Source organism: Eptatretus burgeri, chromosome 9 (genome assembly GCF_056783735.1).
Source record: "Eptatretus burgeri isolate ZD-2024b chromosome 9, Ebu_testis_v1, whole genome shotgun sequence".
NCBI classification, from domain to species: Eukaryota; Metazoa; Chordata; class Myxini; order Myxiniformes; family Myxinidae; genus Eptatretus; species Eptatretus burgeri.
Window position 1 is genome coordinate 23,240,606 of NC_140969.1, and position 21,042 is coordinate 23,261,647.

Here is a 21,042-nt window from a genome sequence, read left to right on the forward strand (position 1 = left end):
TAAGTTCTTAACCATGGAAAGGTTCACGACTTGCCGTGAGCACGCTGATACTCAAGCACGAGCACGTCAAGTGTTTGGGCCTCCATCACCTCTACTACGACCATCTCGGAATCTGTATTCTTTATGTGCATCTTTAGGACTTTTCACCACCTATAATTTTCCATTATGGTTGTAATGGACACTCAATATAGATATAGTTCAACTTCAAGACAGAGTAGTTCATTTTCTCAGCACATGCAACACCCACCTGGGACAAACATTGCCGACACGGAGTGTCGACGGTACCACCTACATTCATCATACCAATACGGTATAATTTGTTTAACACCAACACAAGCCTTGGAAGAATATTATGTTGGCCTGAATGAATCATAAACCAGTGATTGAAGAAGATTAGTGCATATGCAGGTCTGCGTTTGGTATTTATTCTTGGGCATCAGTGTGATGTTGGTATAATTGATCGGCTTGCACATGTTGCCATCATAAGCTTGTACATGTTGCTGCATTTCAGCCTGGGGAGTAACTTCTGAAATCTATCTGTCCGGGTTCTTCTCGACATATTTGTTCTTAATTGCTTTCACACTTCTTTCGAATTTTTTCACAATGCTCTTTATTCATTCGAATTCTTGCTTTTTCTACTCTTTCATCTCTTCTACTCTCTATTCTTCTCTTTCGTTATCTATCTCTCAGGAGAAGTGAATCCTTGCAGAAATTTTTCTGTAAGGCTTACCTGGCTGCGCCTGGACGGGTTTGAGGGTTGTGGAGTAGCGGCTGAAACCCGAATCCTATCCAGGTTCCTCTTGATGACTCCATCTTTGCTCTTTACTTATTGGGATTCCTTCTTGGTCTTCCGTTTCATAAAGGAAGGCCTTTTTTGTTTTATACAAAGTCAAGGCTCACGGAAGAGGAAAATAACAGTGGATGAAAGAGTTCTAACTGACAGAGAAGGGAGCTAATTGATAGTCGATGGACATACAAATACTTACCTGCAATAAATGGCATGATCATCAATGGAAATGTGAGATGACATGATATCGTGGTGAGCTGTAATCTTGAAGTAAGACATGAATGAGATACAGGAATGTGATTCCACAGCAGGGAAAGCAGAGGGACAAAGGAATTCAGGAGAGCAAGAAGCCTGGACTTTGAATAGTTGATAAGGAGGACAGGTGCTATGTGCAACTCATTTACCCTGGTAAGGCTGAAAAGAGGTAAATGGCTGAAAGGGCAGGAGGAGAAAGACTGGAAAAGAGACTGTGGAATATTTAAAGACCACCAACTAGTCAATGATAGCCACTTGATAGGTGATACTGATGATTTTCAGTGCCTTGTCTTCGCGGCTTCCAGGTACGAGAGGTGGGATCCAAGTGTGCTGGCCCATAAAACAGAATCGTCTTCCATTGTGCCAAGAGCAAATGTTTTGTCGGCCATGAAAGGTTTCACGAGAACAAAGGAAGGACTTCGCCTGGTGCAGAATATCTAGTTTCCTCCTGGTTTTATCAGCCAGCTTGGAGATGCGGTCTGCTCTTTTGAATTTAATTTCTTCTTAAGGTCGGTCACAGAAATACATCGGTTTGTTTGCCTGATCACTCTTGCAAAGAGAAATTATTGGATTCATTTTGATTGTTTTGAGATGAGCAGTGATGGTTGCAGCTGCTTCCATGCTCTCACTTGAATAGTAACAATTCAACATAATGTTGACTAATCTGCAAAAAGTCAAGAATATACCAAGTAAACAGAGAAGTCATGAATGAAAACCATTGAGGGAAATGGACCCAATACATTACTTTTGAGCACACCAGTTTCTACAGGTAAGGTCGAGCAGTTAAGAACTAAATGTTATGAGCTACATGCTGTTTGCACATATGGAGGAAGGTGGACAGACAGTAATGAAGACAGCCTTTAATATCACATTCATAGAGCTTGGCAAGCAGAGCCGGGTGCCAGACTATATTCAACATGGCCTCCATCCATCGATAATACAAAAAGATTGACGGCGCCGAGCTTGGATTGCCCATGTGTATTTCGTTAAAATTTGCTGTGCAAAGTTATTTTCACACGAAGAAGGTCAATGTCGCAAAAAAAATAAATTATTAATCAAATTGATATGAAAAGATGAAATACGGCCACTTTCAGGAAGCTGAGCTCGTATACCATGCAGTATGACGCACACGTCACGTGGAACAGAGAAGTCCTCGTGTAAATCCATCACATAAATGCTACACAACTATTTTTCATACATGTACATGTATTTATGACTGCTTATTTCTGATCGAGCACCCAAATTTCTATCTTCTTGAAAATAATAATTTGGTGATGCACGTCCGCATCATCTTGCTATGTCAGCGTCCATTTTATGCATACAGACGAATTATTTACAACAACGACCTGAGTGCTGACTTTTGACAAATTTTCTGATATAAAAACTAACAAAGTTCATCCCGTTCAACCCTACATCGTACATTCATTTGGCGAGTGGCTTTTTGGCAAGTTTCTTTTGAAGAGTTATTTGTTGCATAGTTCCACTCACACACTCTTGTGTGCAGCCCGTGGCTGCTGGATGCATCATTGGTTCGGGGTGCGGCTCTGCCGCTGATGCAGTTCCCCCATCATAGGTACACTGGTGCTCATTTCAGCGACCTCAGAAGGATGACAGGCTGAGTCAACCCCATCCGTTGTTAGTTCAGCAGCCAGCGGGGCTCTAACTCAGGACCTTAGGCTCCTAAGCCAGCCACCCTAACCGCAAAGCCAATGCCAGGGCTGGTTGCAATGATTAGCACTATACCATTTCAGCTACCTCGTCGCCAGTTACCAATTCGACCAGCATTTGCAAGGATCAGAAAATAAGGCCCAAAGACGAACACTACAAAGAGTTGACCTTCACCTGGAAAAACGTGTGTTTACCCATAGACTACTGCACGCCACTTTCTCACATGCAACAGGATTTCATGGAAGCGGTTTACGATGGCGGTCCACAATATCGCACATTTGCCAAAAAGAAAATTCTCCCAACGGCACTCCTGAAGCACACCTCGAATTAACGAAATTTCTGCTTCAAAGTCTCCACACCAATCAGACATTAAGAATTTCATCTTCTAAAGGCCACGTCCAGTCGTCCACATCAATATTGGTCTCATAACAGGAATATTAAATATAAACTTCCATCTATACTAATAAATGTCAGTGTGTGTGTGTGTGTGTGTGTGTGTGTGTGTGTGTGTGTGTGTGTGTGTGTGTGTGTGTGTGTGTGTGTGTGTGTGTGTGTGTCCGTCCGTGTGTCCTCCATAACTCCAAAACCATGAAACCTAGCAGCTTGAAACTTTGCATGCATACTCGGAAAAATCCAAGGAAGTGCATGACTGAAAATTGGGCGTTTGGGTTCATTAAAACACCCATTTTGAAGATAATTAACGGCATTATTTACTGAAATCCTTTATCAGGCACATCCTTGGACACCCTCGGCCACCTCACTCACACGCGATGGGGGTCCTAATCTGCCATTTTGTTTGGCCCATTCAAACACGCCTCGATTTGGAAGCACGATCTACTCTCATGGACTAATTCAAGTATATAATTGAAATATTATGTCTGATTTGAGAATTGGATCTGGTGGAAAAAAAAAGTGTCGAAATGAGGAGTGAAATCTGAAAATTTTAACAAATTAATGATTTTTATTACTTGGTGTATTTATTTAAGTAAAACATTAAACTTAACTTTTTCGACTGTTCGGACGATTGTATTGAGTGAAGAAAAGATTCTGGAATGTGCAGAAAGTGTAACTTCATTGAGTGAAACGCCGTGCTTCATCACCTGCTTTTACAATCCATGACCGCACAGTCCACAGGGGTCCTTTTTTCAGCAATTACTTGCTCTTTCCATTTTGGGGGATTTGCTTCCATTACAAAACACTGATTTAAATATACGATTATAGAGGGTGGTGCAGAGCCGATTGACATATTTGGATATGCGATAATTGAAACACGAGGTTTGTGTTCAAAGGTTGCAATTTTATTATTTATGGGAGATAACATCAGGATGGTGGCCTCCACTCTTTGCGGTTCATTGTCTTAGAAAAACTGTCCCACAACCCCAAAAGTTCCCACCCCACCCCTCGGACAGGAGAGCGGTCTGAAGTGTGTCAGTCGGTTCTGCACCACCCTGTAGTTCTGCCGATATATTAATAGTCTGTAGTTTCAGCAAGCGAAGAGGACCTTTTTTTTTGCTGCAAGTGAAGAGGCTTTTTTCTTGCTTTACACCGTTTTGTGCATACAGATTACAAAATTACTTCATTACAAAATATTAATACAAATATACTCATAGTTACTGTAATATATGAATAGTCAGTAGTTTTTGCAAGCGAAGAGGTATGTAGACAGCACATGGGCGCGATCTGAACTTGAACTTGCGCCTGTGGAACGTGGCGCTGTGGAAGAGGTTATGCGGACGTCTCGCGAACACGGACTTCTGCAGCGCCGAAGCCTCATGGGGAGCGGACGTGCTGCGGCATCGAAGCCACACGGGACGTGCCACCATGCAGTTTGGGTGTGGGGAAATCCGAGCATGTGTGCGAGTGAAAGTTTGAGTATATCGCCGATGCACATGCACGTTTAGTATGGACCACGAGGAGGTTGGAAGAAGGCGTGGGGATGGAGGGAGGTTGGGGGGGAGTACTGCATGCAGGTAGGCCTTTACCAAATATATAGCATTAGTTTTGATTTTTAAATGCTACCACCTGGTTTTATACAGAACACGGCCGTTACAAAGGAAACTGAGCTGTTTGGGCATATTTTATCACCCTGGGTAATGCCCTGGTACGTTGCCTTCCCATTCCCTCCCCTAACGCTTTCTTCCCATTCCCCCCCTTCACACTGCCTCCTCTTTCTCTCCCCTCATGCTGCCTCCCCCCCCCCCAACCACTCTGCTTCCCCTCTCCCATGCTGCCCCCTCCTCATGCTGCCTCTCCCCCTCATGCTGTCCCTCCCCCATGCTTTCTCCCCCTCCAACACTGCCTCCCATCCCTCATTCTGTCTTCCACCCCTTCTTCCACCCCCTCCTAGCGCTGCCTCCCCTCTCTCGTGCTGCTTCCCCCCTCCTCATGCTTCCTCCCTCCCCTCATGCTGCCTCTCATCCCCCCACCTCACACCACCTTCCTCCCCTCTCACACTATCCTCCACCATACGACTCTCTAGAGGTCGAGGAGAGGAAAGAGTGTCAAAGAATGTGCCAATTGCCCAAATGAAACCTTTTAAAAATTATTTTATTTTATTTTTTAGCAGTCAGAACTGCTGAAACTGCTGCTCAGATCATTTCAGTTTTTATACAGCAATGATTCGCTAGATCATGGCAGGATAGCCGAGAAGTAAACATTCTCGCTCTAAGCTGTCTCGCCTGGGTTCATATCCCGACTCAGCTATAAACTGTCATCCCGGTGTTTCACGGGTACGGTGTTTCATCAATGTGTGTGTGCCATCCCTCGGAAGGACATTCAGCTGGGCGTCACATCTGCCAGAATCTCGCCCTCCTCTCCCTCCCTCCCCTCACTCTCTTTCCCACTTCTCTGCCTCTCTCATGCCTATCCCTCTCTCCCACCCCTACCCTTCTCTCTCCCACCCCTACCCCTCTCTCTCCCACCCCTACCCCTCTCTCTCCCACCCCTACCCCTCTCTCTCCCACCCCTACCCCTCTCTCTCCCACCCCTACCCCTCTCTCTCCCACCCCTACCCCTCTCTCTCCCACCCCTACCCCTCTCTCTCCCACCCTTTCCCCTCTCTCTCCCACCCCTACCCCTCTCTCTCCCACCCCTACCCCTCTCTCTCCCACCCCTACCCCTCTCTCTCCCACCCCTACCCCTCTCTCTCCCACCTCTACCCCTCTCTCTCCCACCCTTTCCCCTCTCTCTCCCACCCCTACCCCTCTCTCTCCCACCCCTACCCCTCTCTCTCCCACCCCTACCCCTCTCTCTCTCCCACCCCTACCCCTCTCTCTCCCACCCTTTCCCCTCTCTCTCCCACCTCTACCCCTCTCTCTCCCACCTCTTCTCTCCCAGCCCTATCCCTCTCTCCAACCCCTCTCCCTCTCTCCACTTCACCTTCACTCTCTCTCCCTCCTCTCTTCCTCTTTCTCCCCCCTCCCCCCTCCCCCCTAATATTCCCGTCAGCGAAGCGATGGGTTGTAGTTGCTAGTCATGACTACACTATACAACAGGGTCAGTAATGTCAACATAAAAAAGCTGGTGTGTGTTAACAACTAATCACAATTCTCTCCTTCCTCATCTCAATCTCACCGATTGGCTCCATTTGCTCGTTGCGTACGGTGAAGCAGCATACCCAGACTAGTGGCTTACGGTGCAGAAAGCACAGTCGGTGATCAGTGATTTGACTATTGGAGGGAGAAGAGGAATGGCTTTATGTCCGCAGTGATTATGGATTCCATGACTTTGCTGATGATGTGAAGCAGACTGACTGATCTGCATCCTTGTGCTTGATCTGACAGCAACATTACAATTACACACTCTTGTCCTTTTTATGTTCATGATTTGAAGCTGGTTGGGTAGTTTGTAATTTCGAGTGCAATTCTAACCTTTTTATTGCAGTATTTCAGGCTCGTGCTAAACAAACCTGTACTTAAGTTACACACAGGACAAGGATATTGGGGACTGTCAGAGTACTTCGACATGAATTATGGCATTAGGAGATGATGGATAAATCAACACGGCATGTGGGATTTGAACTTGGCATCCCGGCATCATCGGGTTGTGCTCAGATGGGAATTCTAATCCGCAATGTGTGTTCATTTGGGAGCTCTCCAAGTGAGGGTTAAAGCTTGCACACCCTCAGCGAATCTATACGCCACACTTTTGCACTTCCAAATTCTGCTGCATTTTGTTGATTGAATGAAGAGCTTTTTAACTGTTAGCCCCCCCCCCCCTTGATGTCTTCTTCCTTTGTTCAGACACTGCTCTGGACTTGGCAGGCAGGGGGAAATGTCCCAGCGCATCGCCACAGAGGTGGATTCCAGCTTCCTTGATATCCAACTCGACAGCAAAGAGGTACGTCCTGGAAACAAAATGGTGTCAGTCATTCTTCTTCCTTCGGCTGCTCCCATTAGGGGTTGCCACAGCGGATCATCCGTATGATCCGCATAGTGATTTGGCACATGTTTTATGCCGGATGCCCTTCCTGACGCAACCCTAGTCGCCTCTTACGACACAGGGATATGGTACACCGATTTTAACCGGGGTATACACCGGCCCAGTACACTGGTACTCATTTCGCCGACCTCGGAAGGATGACAGGCTGAGTCAACCCCCTGGTGTATTAATTCAGTGGCCCAACGGGGTTTGAACTCAGGACCTTTTGGATCCCAAGCCGCTGCCCTAACCACTGCGCCAACACCAGGCTTAAAATGGTGTCAGTTACTCTCATATAAATGAGGGAGAACCTTGCAATAGGTGATGGTGTTTTATCACCAGTCAAAGCATGTGAATTTATCAATGGGAAGGTAATTGAGGCACAGGAAAGTTTACTTGGACCATCATCATTCCTGCGCAGTATCCACGTAGCGACCGAGCACCCTCTTACAGAGGGGGGGGGAGGGGGGGGGCGTAAAATATCCTGGAAGGAAAAGTAGGTTCAACCATAGTACCACGGTCCATTTTGGATGGAACGCCCAGTTTAACGTCCATCCGAGGGACGGTACACACGTTGATGTCGCCCTTCCTGCAGCCACCAGGGCATCTGCTTTTTCGCTGGGCAGAGATTCTAACCAAGGATAGAGAGCTCAGAGGGGAGTGTGCAAATGTCTGGGCTATCCTAACAGCCAACTCGGATTGGAAAACAGACTGATGTGAAATTATCCAGAGAATGAATGTCAGTAACACTTTTACATTTCGATTTTGAGGATGCCATGAATACGTAGATCGTTTAAACTTATAAGTCACCTTTCAAAAGTGTCAAGCCAATCGCAACAACACAAAGAGTAGTTGTAGGCAGTGTGGTCAGGATCGGTTGAGTGTTCACGAATCGCAGGGCTGTGATTGTGGTGTGTGTGTGTGTGTGTGTGTGTGTGTGTGTGTGTGTGTGTGTGTGTGTGTGTGTGTGTGTGTGTGTGTGTGTGTGTGTGTGTGTGTGTGTGTGTGTGTGTTTGTTTACTTTCAGGAGAGAATTCAAGCTGAAAGCCAGACGTTGCTTGCTGCTGAACAAGGGAATGTTTTACGTCAGCGTAAGGTATAGCCTGTTGTTTTTCTTCTTGTTCTTCTTGTTGCAGTAAAATATTGAGATCACTCGAGTCTCAAGTTGTTCAGATGTAATTGATTCATGATTGACCTTACACACTTTCTCTGTGTCTTTACGTAAAGTTATTTATTGTGATTTATTTCGCATTTTCGACACTTGCTCTGTCTTGCAGCAATACCTCTTTATTTATTTTATTTTATTTTTAAGGCAAATACTTTTGAATTACAAAAAATGTTAACAAGTTGAATTTGGAAATTCCTATATAATATGAGAGGGGGGAGAGAGAGGGGTGGGATACTCGGCACTGTCTGGTCGGGTGAGCTTCTCCCAGTGGGGGCTTCAGGACATGATGGAATTTGAAAAGCTCTGGAGTTATTGGCCTCATGGTGATTACCTTTTGCCTGTGGGTCGGCGGCAGCACTGCCTCATCCCACATCCCAACATATGCTTTATTACATCATTTGGTGAACTCAAAACGGCTTTCAAGGCCAACATGTGGTAGCTTAAAACCTTGCCCAGATTCTGAAGTACGTATATCCAAAATTTGGGGCCTCTAAGTGCAATGATTCAGCCTTGAAATAGTAACAAACGCACAAATGATTCAAATTAATCCACAACATTAATGTATTCATCGGACTCATTCCAGTTGCCCGGTCCCAATTCCGACGAACCACGTCAAAGCGGTCATGCCAGCCAACTAATTTGGGTGCTCCAAACACGTTCCCGGGCCTGCTTGCCACATTACCGTGCTCAGGTGGAACACCCGAGCCAGTCGAGAGACGTGCTGGAAGGTACCAATTACCCTAATTCGCCATCCGAGTAGATCGCTCGGATGCAGGTATGTTTTCGTGCTGGGCGCGAAATCGCCACTAAGCCCAATCTGTCCTTCAGTAGACACTATCAGCCGCGATAACTCGCATTCCGAACACTGCAATCACTCGGAGGCCAAGTGAATTATAATGGTGTATTTAAGCAGGTAAAGAGGGCAGGAATACAGGAAAGCACCGCAATGGTTTATAAATAATAAACCCCATACTGTACATGTTCCGAGCAATGAACGAGCGGCAGCTCCTTAATTCTTAAATCCTTAAGGCCTCAGACATTCCTCAGCAGAAAGGCCAGAATAATTTGACAGGACTGAAAACCCACCCTCGGTCTGTGACACCACTAGTCCCACCCCGTTTGGCTGTCTTTGGCCGTGAGCACGGTTTGTGGGTGTGACATTGTGCTATGATCTCTCACCCAGTTTTGGTCCTCATTGCGGCTTTTCCCTCCAGTACCCCTGCTGATGGCCTGTCGGATGATTTCAAAGCACATGTAAGATGGATTACAAAGGGATAAAACATGAAAAAGGTGTCAAGGGAAAGCAGTTTTAGACAACGCAAGTGGGGAAGGTTGACAGCAGCTTTCAATACGAATAACTACGCATGTCCTCGATATCCTCACTTTATCTCACACTTATGCTGATACATGCACTGGGGGAAATAACTATCGCTATACTATGCAAAGTTACCCGCTAGAAGGCATTCCCACAAAACTCTTGTAATGAACGCCACTCCAAGCCCGACCGAACTCGATTCTGGTGACGCCGGAGTTAACACTCCACAAGGTGGCCTGGGCGTGGAGGCTTTTATTTCAACTGGAGTGCACAAAATAGCGGTTTGGGGGAACGTTCTAATTCTCAATTTGGTTGCACATGCTGAGAAAGTGATTTGCGCTTTCCTGCTGGTAATTTATTTGCACACGAGAAGCGATCAACAACCGCAGGAATAGCAAAATAAGAAAGTTTAATAAAATGTAAAATAAACCTGTAGTGGGGAAACTTAGCTAAATATAGCATAACAATTGTGCATTTTGTGAGGAAAGCACCAAATTTGGTACACTAGTAGCCTATCATATTATGAACAGATTTGGATATTGGGCCATCTCAAAATTTTTGATTGCAGTGGAAAATGGCTGCCACAGCCATCAGCGGCTGAATTTGAGATGGCCCAATATCCAAATCTGTTCATAATATGTTAGGCTATTCGTGTGCCAAATTTGGTGCTTTCCTCACAAAATGCACAATTGTTATGCTAAGTTGCCCCACTGGTGGGCAGGAATCACCTCAAAGAAGTCACAGACGTGAGTGAACAAGAAGAACCTGCCAATTTCAGAAAATAAATTGTGCTTATAAACTTTAAAGATCTTACCGAGTGAAACTTACCCCCTCCTTGTCGATTCAGATACAGAGAAGGAGTGAATTAGTCATGAAGCTGTAGCAGAAGAGAGGTTGGGGGGGGGGACAGGGGGTTGGTGGATAATAAAATAAATAATGGGGCGATTCAGGCCTGGTTGACCCGAGCGAGGAATCTTTGCCTAAATTCTTTGAGATGAAGAGGCCACTATTTCCCCACAACGACGTACTGTAAGGTGGGTCTCCAGCTGGTCCAAGTGAACTCAATGGCACTGACATTCCCAGGATCCATTCCTCCTCCCTCCTTCCGCCGGGGAGGTCTAAATAACCCGGTGATGCTCCAGTAGGAAGTCCTGGACTGGTGAGGTCTTCTGGGGAGAGGTTGGGAGAAACTTCATGCAAACCTCACTCTTCGGATTCCCAACTAAAAACTTCCGTTTATTCCCCAAAATCTCGTTCCAAACAATCCCTCACACGACGTCATCAGGCGTGCTCGTTGGTCACCTGGCCCGAGCAAACCGTTGACTGGTCCAATTCAAAAGAAACGTGTTTTCCTTTCGGCTCGTGAGCCATTGGTCACGGGGCCAGTTAAGAGACTACTACTACTACAGCCGTTTTTACAGCCATTTTTCCCTGCTGAGCAGGGGTTAGCTTTTCTGAAGCAATGTTTTATGGCCGGATGCCCTTCCTGACGCCAACCCTGGTCGCCTCTTACGACACAGGGATAAGGTACACCTATTCTAACCGGGGCATACACCGGGACCAGGACACTGGTACTCATTTCGCCGACCTCGGAAGGATGACAGGCTGAGTCAACCCCCTGGTGTTAATTCAGCGGAAAAACGGGGCTTGAACTCAGGACCCTAAGATCCCAAGCCGGCACCCTATCCACTAAGCCAACACCAGGCTAGCCAACACTAGTTAAGAGAAAGGGGAAAAATTTCATTGCATTTTGATTGCACTGTCACACTACGAAAGGGTCAAGCCAATCGCAACAACACAAAGAGTAGTTGTAGGAAATATGGTCAGGATCGGTTGAGTGTTCACGAATCGCAGGCCTGTGATTGTGGTGTGTGTGTGTGTGTTTACTTTCAGGAGAGAATTCAAGCTGAAAACCAGACGTTGCCTGCTGCTGAACAAGGGAATGTTTTACGTCAGCGTAAGGTATAGCCTGTTGTTGTTATTGCTGCTTCTCCTGTTTCAGTGAAATATAGAGATCACGCGAGTCTCAAGTTGTTAAGATGTCACCAATTTCAGCTGTTATGGTGATAGACCTCACACACCTTGTCTGCGTCTTTACAACTTGTTTACGGTGATTTTTTTTAAAAACAGGATTTAAGGCTGACAGTGGAGCTGCCACATACATGAATATAAAGACTAATACAGGACACACGACACAGGAATGTTGGACGAGACAAACACAGCCGTTGAGCTAGGGGCAAGTGCCGTCACTTCCCGGGGTACTCTGGGTTCCAGCGGCATCGCAATAATGGTGTTGCTTTTCTCACAGCAATCAGAGGCATTTCCTAATGAAGAATTTCCTCCTCTCCATACGTGCCAAACGATGGGGATTGTCCGTGCTCGTAACCTTTTACTTGCTCAACATCAAGCAAGGAAGCAGCACATACCATTTTTAAAGTCTTTGGTACGACTCGGCCTGGGTTTGACCTGTGGACCTCCCAGAATCAGAGTGGACTGTCTAACCATTACAACACCGAGTGTAGTTTTATTTAGTATACTAGTGCATTCCTGTACGTGCGTGCCCGTGCGTACGTGGCCGTACATGCAAAAAAAAAACTTTCAAACAGCGTGCCAGAAACAACAACCCACACAGGCCGTTCCTTCGCTCTCGCGTGGCTGTACGTGCAAAAAAAAAAAAAAAAAAACTTTCAAACAACCACACAGGCCGTTCCTTCGCTCTCGCGTGGCCTTTCTCACGTGGCTACGTGCGTGGCCCGTACGTGCAAAAAAAAAATCAAACAACCACACAGGCCGTTCCTTCACTGTCGTAAACGACGACTGGATTGGGGCATTGTGTTTAAGAAAATCGAGAAAGTACATAAATCGAGAAAGAAAGAATACAGTAAGTCGATAAATCGAGAAAGAATACAGTAAGTCGTCACTATCCGGAAGTTTGGAAGTTAAGTCCTCACTGTCCGGAAGTTCGCATATCGCAGTTAGGATTATGCGCAATTTAGTTTTAATGGCCAATTATTCAATTAGCGCCAACGTATTTTGCCTTTTCGCAATGTCATCGCAAGGAAAAACACAAAGAGAAGAGAAGAGAAAAAAAGAAAGAAAAAACTTTCAAACAAAAACCAAAAAAACAACAAATAACTTTCAAACAATTACACAGGCCGTTCCTTCGCTCTTGTAAATGACGAGTGGATTGGGGCATTGTGTTTATCTATAAATGCGCAGAAGAAATCGAGAAATTATTGTAATACACGAAGTCATCATTATCCGGAAGTCCTTATGTTGTAACCTGTAATGGGGAACACGGCTGAGGTTCTCTTCCCCATCGGCCACGCCTACGCAGCAACGTGTCTTGTCATTGGTTGGTAAATAAATGGCCATAACTTGGGAACCACTTGTCCGATTAATATCAAACCTTGAAAAGGCACATCCTCAGGTCCCCAGCAATATACTTGGCAAGTTTCAATTCGATCGGACCAGTGGTTGTCGAGAAACAGCAGACACATACACACACACACATACACACACAGACACGCACTCAGACACATACACACACAGACACATACACATACACATACACATACACACACAGACACATACACACAGACACATACATACACAGACACATACACACACAGACACATACAGACACATACATACACAGACACATACACACAGACACATACACACACAGACACATACACACACAGACACATACACACACATACACACACAGACACATACACACACAGACACATACAGACACATACACACACAGACACATACACACACAGACACATACACACACAGACACATACACACACAGACACACACACACACAGACACATACAAACACACACATACATACACAGACACATACACACACAGACACATACACACACAGACACATATACACACACAGACACATATACACACACAGACACATACACACACAGACACATACAGACACATACATACACAGACACATACACACACAGACACATACACACACAGACACATACACACACAGACACATACAGACACATACACACACAGACACATACACACACAGACACATACACACACAGACACATACACACACAGACACATACACACACAGACACATACACACACAGACACATACACACAGATACACACACAGATACATACACAGACACATACATACACACACAGACACATACACAGACACATACATACACACACAGACACATATACACACACACACACACACACACACACACACACACACACAGACACACACACAGAGAGACACACACACACACACAGAGACACACACACACACACAGAGAGACACACACACACACAGAGAGACACACACACACACAGAGAGACACACACACACACAGAGAGACACACACACACACAGAGAGACACACACACACACACAGAGAGACACACACACACACACACACACACACACACACACACACACACACACACACACACACACACACACACACACACACAAACACACACACTGCTGGAATTATAAATAGATGGGATTTATTTGTCTACATTTGCTCTGTCTCATTGCAATAAATATTTTTTGAGATCACTCTATTTTGTGGGGAACCTTTTTAAAAAAAATCTTTCAAAATTAAAAAAGTAATGTTAACTCGAAGGGCACGTGGTAGAGCACATACTTCCACCACGTAATGCCTGATCCACGAGAATATATGGGGCCCAATACATTTTAAAAATATCATGCTATACATTACCATATTGTTTTTGGCCCTATCTCTCAATGGTGAAGAATCACTTAAAAAAATTAAATAATTCTCGTATCCAGATCCGGATCTGGATCTTCACCAAAATTAAATCAATTCTTCCTTGTCACCCCCAACGTGTCCACCAAGTTTTGTCCGAATCCGTGCACAACTTTTTGAGATATCGTGCTATATATCGTTTTTGCCCTATCTCTCAATGGTGAAGAATCACTTTAAAAATTCTCATATCCAGATCCGCATCTTCACCAAAATCTAATCAGTTCGTCCTTGTCACACACCGAACCTGTCCACAAAATTTCATCTGGATCCGTCCACTACTTTGTGACATATCCTGTACACAAACAGACAGAAAGCGGTGAAAACATAACCTCCTTCACCTTCGTTGGCGGAGGTAATAAGTGTAATTTAACTCATTAAATATTTGGCAAAAATATAATATATTAATCTTCCACAAAGAATATCTCATAGCATTCATATGATTGGAAGAGAGAGTGTAAGAATAAAGTGTAACTTTATATTTTGATGTTTACCGCAACAGTAATATCGAATGATCCTTGCTCCTTTTGTACTATAATGGTCAATCCTATGACCATCAAAATGCCCTCCGTTTGAGTTTACCGAGGCTTTTTGTGACCTTTGTGTTCTGTCTGCAGCCAGAAGTATCAATTGTTGAGCCAACAAAGAACGGTAAACAAAACAGGTATGCAATCGTCTGTAGTTTGAAATGTAAAGTTTGAGAGTTAGCACAAGGAGTCGAGCCGAGCACAGGTTGTCGACGCAAAATGTTCTCTCGAATTTGGACTGTTTATGTGAGACCGTCATGTATTCTTTATTTATATTCTTTGAGATGGATTCCTTGGAATAATCTTTGTCCGAAATTACTTGTAATGAAACCTTTTTGTGAGATTCATTGCAAGAGATTCTTCGTGTTCAGCATCATTGCGGTCGTTTATCGTCTGACAGGTGCTGTGCCTACTGTTGCCGCGTTCTTCGAGCAGCTATTCCCTTCTTGCTCCTCCTGCTGCTGCTTCTCTGCCTCATGTTGCTGTACTGGATTCCAGGCACTGGGAATTCGCACACCTGCTCACTCGCCAACAACTTTGCTCGCTCTTTCCAGCTTATGCTTACATACACCAACGGCCCACCACCTACATAAATTCGACGTGGCCTTTGTTCAAAAATCTCATTTTAATTTTTAAGAGTTAGCACATGACTGAGTCACAGGCTGATCTGAATTATGTGCTTTTGTACCATAACTTGCTTTTCATTGCCTTGATAGTCTTCATAGTGCCCTGGTCTCATCACCGGCCTTGATCTCCATTTCTAGCCCCAAATTCTGCATGATTTTCCTTGTTAAGTTTGGACTCTTTACAGTCCCGTTATCATTCCTGTTTATAACCTAATTCCTACTTCCATCCATATCCATATTGCTATCCTAGCCTGAGCCTTGTCTAGAGGTAGCTATACCTGTCCTTGCACTATTTTTTAACTTCCTTTGTATCAGACACATGCACTTTTATATTGATACACCCCATACGTAGTGGTCGTTACTGCTTTTGGACAACGGACAAATTCAACCGGACATTGTTTGAGGTACACTAACCGCAGTGGCAAGCAAGGAATAGCTGATGTTTCAGGCGTTAATCCTTCGTCGGAGGGGTTAACACCTGAAACGTCAGCTTCTCCTTGCTTCCCATGGCAGTTAGCACACGTCCATAAGCTTCCTGTTGATTTAGTCCATTGTTCTACCTGTCTGCCGACACAGATCGACACTTGCCTAGTTCCTCATTCTGAATTTACCACTTTACTTTAGAAAAATGATTAAATGCTAATTCAGCCCAGAAAATCCACTCCTCCTCTTACTGTGACTATTTCTGTCCCAGATAAGTTAAAAGTCCTTGAAACCTGAAAGTTTGCATCCTCTAGAATTCAGTTTCCCCTCATATCAGCATGTGCAGGTGTTGATTTACTACATATATCTTATCATATCCTATTCCTGATCAAATAGGTCACATGTTGTGCCTCTTATTTGATTGTTATCATCATGCAGTTTTCTTTTGTTAATAATATGTTTCATTGTGGAAGGTGTTTATGCACATGAAGAGTGAGATAAGTTGTGACATGCTTTCTAATTAGGCGTGTTCTATTTTCCATTGTTTATTGTCTGTCTTTAAAGCAAAATAATTGAAGTTGATGTATCACCTTTTATTTATTCCTAACTAACTTTTTTTTTCGAATGTGAAGATTATAACTGGAGTTTGGTGGCTTTATGTTTTTGAGGAATGAAACTGGATTAGTATGTTGTTGGACATGTTGAAGTGTTTCGTCTTGTACGTCAGAGTCGTCCGCAACTGCTTTGAGATTTTCATTCTTTAATGTTTCCAATTGTGAAACTTTTACATTTGAATCAACAATGTTATCAATAGTTTTACACGTCATTACCATTTTTGGCAGTAAACTTGCATCTGTGTCTAACGAAGAAGAGCACAGTTCAACGTGACCATGCGCAAACAGAGCCGGGTTATTTTGAAGTTCGTATTCAGGGATTCATTTGGAGCACCGATGTGTGCATCAGAAGTCGGTAACCCTCTTTACAAGGTAGTGCTTCAGCCAATTGAGGCTGGATATGTTTGAGCCTTTTTAAAAAAAAACGGATATCCTTTGGTTTGTTGTGGCTTAACCTTTTCCAGTCAAAACAAAACGATAAATACAGTATGTATTGCACTTCAACCTGCAGTGGACTTTTGTATGAGTTTACACTTTGGTTTTAATATGTTGAAAGAAAAAAAAACTATTGGAAGAAGGGTGAATGAAGGAAGTTTAGCTTGTTTCTTGGCAGACCTACTCCGGACACTCACGTTCTGTTGACTCGGTCATGGATGGATGTCCGGAACCAGAAACAGGGCATCAGTGCAGTCTGTCTTGATGTCATTTGTGCCTTGAGCATGGCCTCAACTCTTGCCTTGTTATATTACCTTTCTGGTCGTGGATTCAAGAGCTCCCCTTCACTTTATGTCGACTGACTTCCTTTCTCGACACGATCAGTTTTTCATTCTTGATGTTTTCCTTTCTACAAGCCTAGATCATAAGCTGGTGAAGTATCTTCCGTCTGAGCCATCGTTTCCATGTTTGAACAGGGCAACACAGTACTATTGCTGAACGTTAAGCTCGAAAGAAGAATTAAGCTGTAAAACAGAATGTGGCATTCAGCATAACTAGGCTTCACTGTTGCCAACCTGTCCTTTCCAAAGGTTTCTTCTCTTTATATAATGATATAAACGTTTTCAACATACATTTCCATGCTCCTCCATGAGCCCAGACATTTGTACTCACAAAAAACACTCAACACGATTCCAAAACTGGATAAAAGTGTGTAAACCTCTCTGGAATGTTATCATGGCAAACCCTGTGGTTTGATTTTTTAAATCTTCGTTCACCAAGAGTTTGTTGCACAGGGTGTTTCAAAAGTCTTGGTACTTTTTTGGATTGGCTGTATTGAACATCGAATTGTCATTATTATTTCTTCTCGGGTTCTGTTCTAGGAAGTTGAAAAATTGTCTCTACCACATTAGTATGGCGTAAATGTCATACACGGAACAACAATAAGGTAAAATGGTAGGATGGGTACCTTGAGACGAAGTCTTTGATGAAGACTCGGCGGCTTTATCGCAAGTATTTCAAGGTGAGAGACCCACCCAGTAAGAACTGTGTTCTTCACAATTTCAAGAGGTTCCAGGAAGAAGGTACTGTTCACAATCTTAAGAAAACTGGGCACTCTTAAGATGAAGCTGAGTCTATAGGCCTAACACTTTGCCATCACCGATAGGCCGGTGGTCTCTCTGTCTTCCTCCGTCTCATTTCTGGTCTTGCACCCTCTACCACCTCCATCCCCCACCCCCGATTACCTGCAGGATGCACACGGGTCCACCAGCAACCCCCTCCTAGTGAAACTGCCTAAATCCATTAGCACTGCGCTCACCTCCACTCAATCATTCCCCTCTTTTCCTGCATGTGGAACTGCCTTCCACACTCACTCTTTTCAATCTCATTGTTGTCTTGCAGTCTTCAAGACAGCTGTTCACCACCATCTCAGGTGATGTTTCAGGTTATCCCCCATCCAAAGCCATGATCTTTTCTACACCCACTAAAACACTCCCACCCCTCCCAAAGTTTTGCTTATGTATCCATAATGTCAACCCCTTGCATTCTCCCTTACCTCTCATCATTACCTGCATCCCTTGTTTGTCCGTCTCCATCTACCTTCTCTCTCTTTACAATGCTATTGGCATTTCCCCTTTCTCCTGCTGTTTGTTTCCTTTGTTATGTTGTGTCCTTGTCTGTTCTGTGTCCTAGCTCTTTCACGAGCCTAGACTATGTATATCAAAAAATGATAGCATTGATGCCGTAAGACAATCTGGCACTCAAAGTCAAAGGAGAACCTCTTGCTGGTGCTCTCAAGAGCTTGGTCTTTCATACACAACTGTCTTTTGGATGCTGAGGCAGGACATGAAACTTTATCCATACAAAGTGCAGAGCAAACTCTCTCTCTCACAGACACTGACAAGGAAGATAAGTTCAGCGACAGTGTAATCTCATTCAAGACAGAGCACATCTGGTCTTCCCATTTCCTAGACCTCAACTGACTGGACTTCTTTCTGTCTGGCTACGTGAAAGACAATGTTTACAAAGAACACTCCCATAGCATTCAGCAGCTCAAGAGAGCTATTAAGGAGTGTGTGCTATCCATCTCACTTCTGACATGCAAGAGGGTGACACAGAACTTCACTGTCAGAGTGAACGCTTGCCTGGCATGCTGTGGCGTTCACATCAAACACGTCATTCACACTGTTCTCTCATTGTAAATCAAAGTGCTCCAAAAAAAAATCTTCCAAGTTTCTACTTTATGATGTGTGATTGTTAATTTTTAATCTTGTATACCTTTTTCAAAATATAGCATCAAAATAGTTCCCAAGACTTTTTAAACACCCTGGAATTGCTTGGCAAAGCCATCAGCCACAGTCTTTCTTTAACTGATGGCATCTCCAAAGTCAAATGCCAACAGGGCATTCATTATCTGCTGAACCAAAACCATTCATCAACCTAATGCTTTGATCTATGGAATGTAAGGTTATGAGTATCACTCGTGATGTAAACACAGTATCCACATGTTATTACAGGGTGAGGGTTCCATTTAAACACTGCAGAGCTGTTAACTTTCCACACTTATTACCAGTTCCTCTTCATTTATTATTTTAAATTCCCATTATTCCGCATTTCTCACCGTATCCACCAGTTCGGTTGTTGGACCTCTGCTTCCTTGTCTAACAAGTACAAATTATCTGCCAACTTTCACGACTCTTGGAACAAGGCTTGCTTTTCTCTCGAGGCTTTTAAAGTGAACGCTGTCTGCCAAGTCGATGCGCAAACTCCAAGTTTCTGTCTCATGTCCCATTTAACCCCAAGCACGCACGCAGGGTCAGATTTTAATCCGCTGCGGACATACTGCCTTCTCTAGCCTCAGCAAATGTTTTCACCAATTCATGTCTCTTACCATGTATCGGACTCGACGTTATCATTGAACGACTCGACGTACAAAATATGCACATTGCATGAAGGTCGTGATATAAGAATATTATTTGGTGACTATGTTCGACGCAGACATTTTGTCTAATGCACTCAAGATTAGCAAAAGTAGCGAGGAAGCTCTTATGTCTCTCATACGGCTATTTATATCGACTTTCTAGATGGTATACAATATTTTAACTGTTTTTGGTTTAAAAAAAAAAAGTGCATAAAGTTTGTTTTTTTTAATTATTATTATTATTATTATTATTATTATTTTTGTGTTAATTACAGCAATTATATTTGCAATATTTATATACTTTACAGTGAATTGTTTATTTACAGACTTGAGTATTGTACTTAGAAATTTGGCTATTTTAAGATCTCATCAGATTTGTATCCGTCGTGTTGTGCGTAAAACGCAATAAATGTCTTTTTCCGAATGAGAAACATGCGTGAAGATCTCATTGTTTCGTGTTTTTAATTTTATTTTAAATCTACAGGTGAAACCAAAAATCTGTTTCAAGAGTGCAGCCTCGTGCAAGACATGCTGGTGCAGCCTCCGTCTGTTCACTGCGGGTCACGTGATCAAAGACAATGGACAAATAAGTGGAATGCTTTTCAGAATATTGCCGTGGCAACAATTGATACATTCAGCTGCAAGTACCAAACTTTTCATTTTGCTTTCAGGAGCGACCGTGGAATGTTGCGTCGCGAAAGGCACGATTATTTATTTTAGTTATTTAGTTGCTTACAGAATGCAACTACAATCCACTTCATGAAATATATAAAGATCTTTCACAGTCCACCTCGTCTAATATTATAACGCTCATATTTAGTATATGCCTGGTGTTTGCTTAATGGTTAGGGTGGTGGGCTTGGGATCCTAGGATCCTGAGTTCAAATCCCCCTTGGCCATTGACTTAATACCAGGTGGGGTTGACGCTGCCTGTCATCTTTCCGAGGTCGGCAAAAATGAGTGCCAGCATGCTGGTATACTCTGTCGGAGTGGCGACCCGTCCAGGATTGTGCCCAATAGCCAAGGAGACTGCTTAGACAGCATCAACGCTCTGCACAGAGTATGGTCCCAATGGATGGATGGTTG

The 21,042-nt window shown here is 43.9% G+C and overlaps 1 protein-coding gene across 2 annotated transcripts in view; it reads left to right on the forward strand.

Moving 5' to 3' along the window:
- SYNE3 (spectrin repeat containing nuclear envelope family member 3) overlaps positions 1-20,387 on the forward strand; it is a 99,858-nt gene extending 79,471 nt beyond the window's left edge. For both annotated transcript variants that reach the window (XM_085894382.1, XM_085894381.1), the window contains exons 23-27: positions 6,952-7,048; positions 8,157-8,225; positions 11,506-11,574; positions 15,029-15,075; positions 15,339-20,387. In XM_085894382.1, coding sequence (XP_085750508.1) covers positions 6,952-7,048; positions 8,157-8,225; positions 11,506-11,574; positions 15,029-15,075; positions 15,339-15,531 — 475 coding nt within the window. In that variant the 3' untranslated portion in view covers positions 15,532-20,387. The remainder of the gene's footprint in view (positions 1-6,951; positions 7,049-8,156; positions 8,226-11,505; positions 11,575-15,028; positions 15,076-15,338) is intronic.
- The last annotated feature ends 655 nt before the right edge of the window (positions 20,388-21,042 follow it).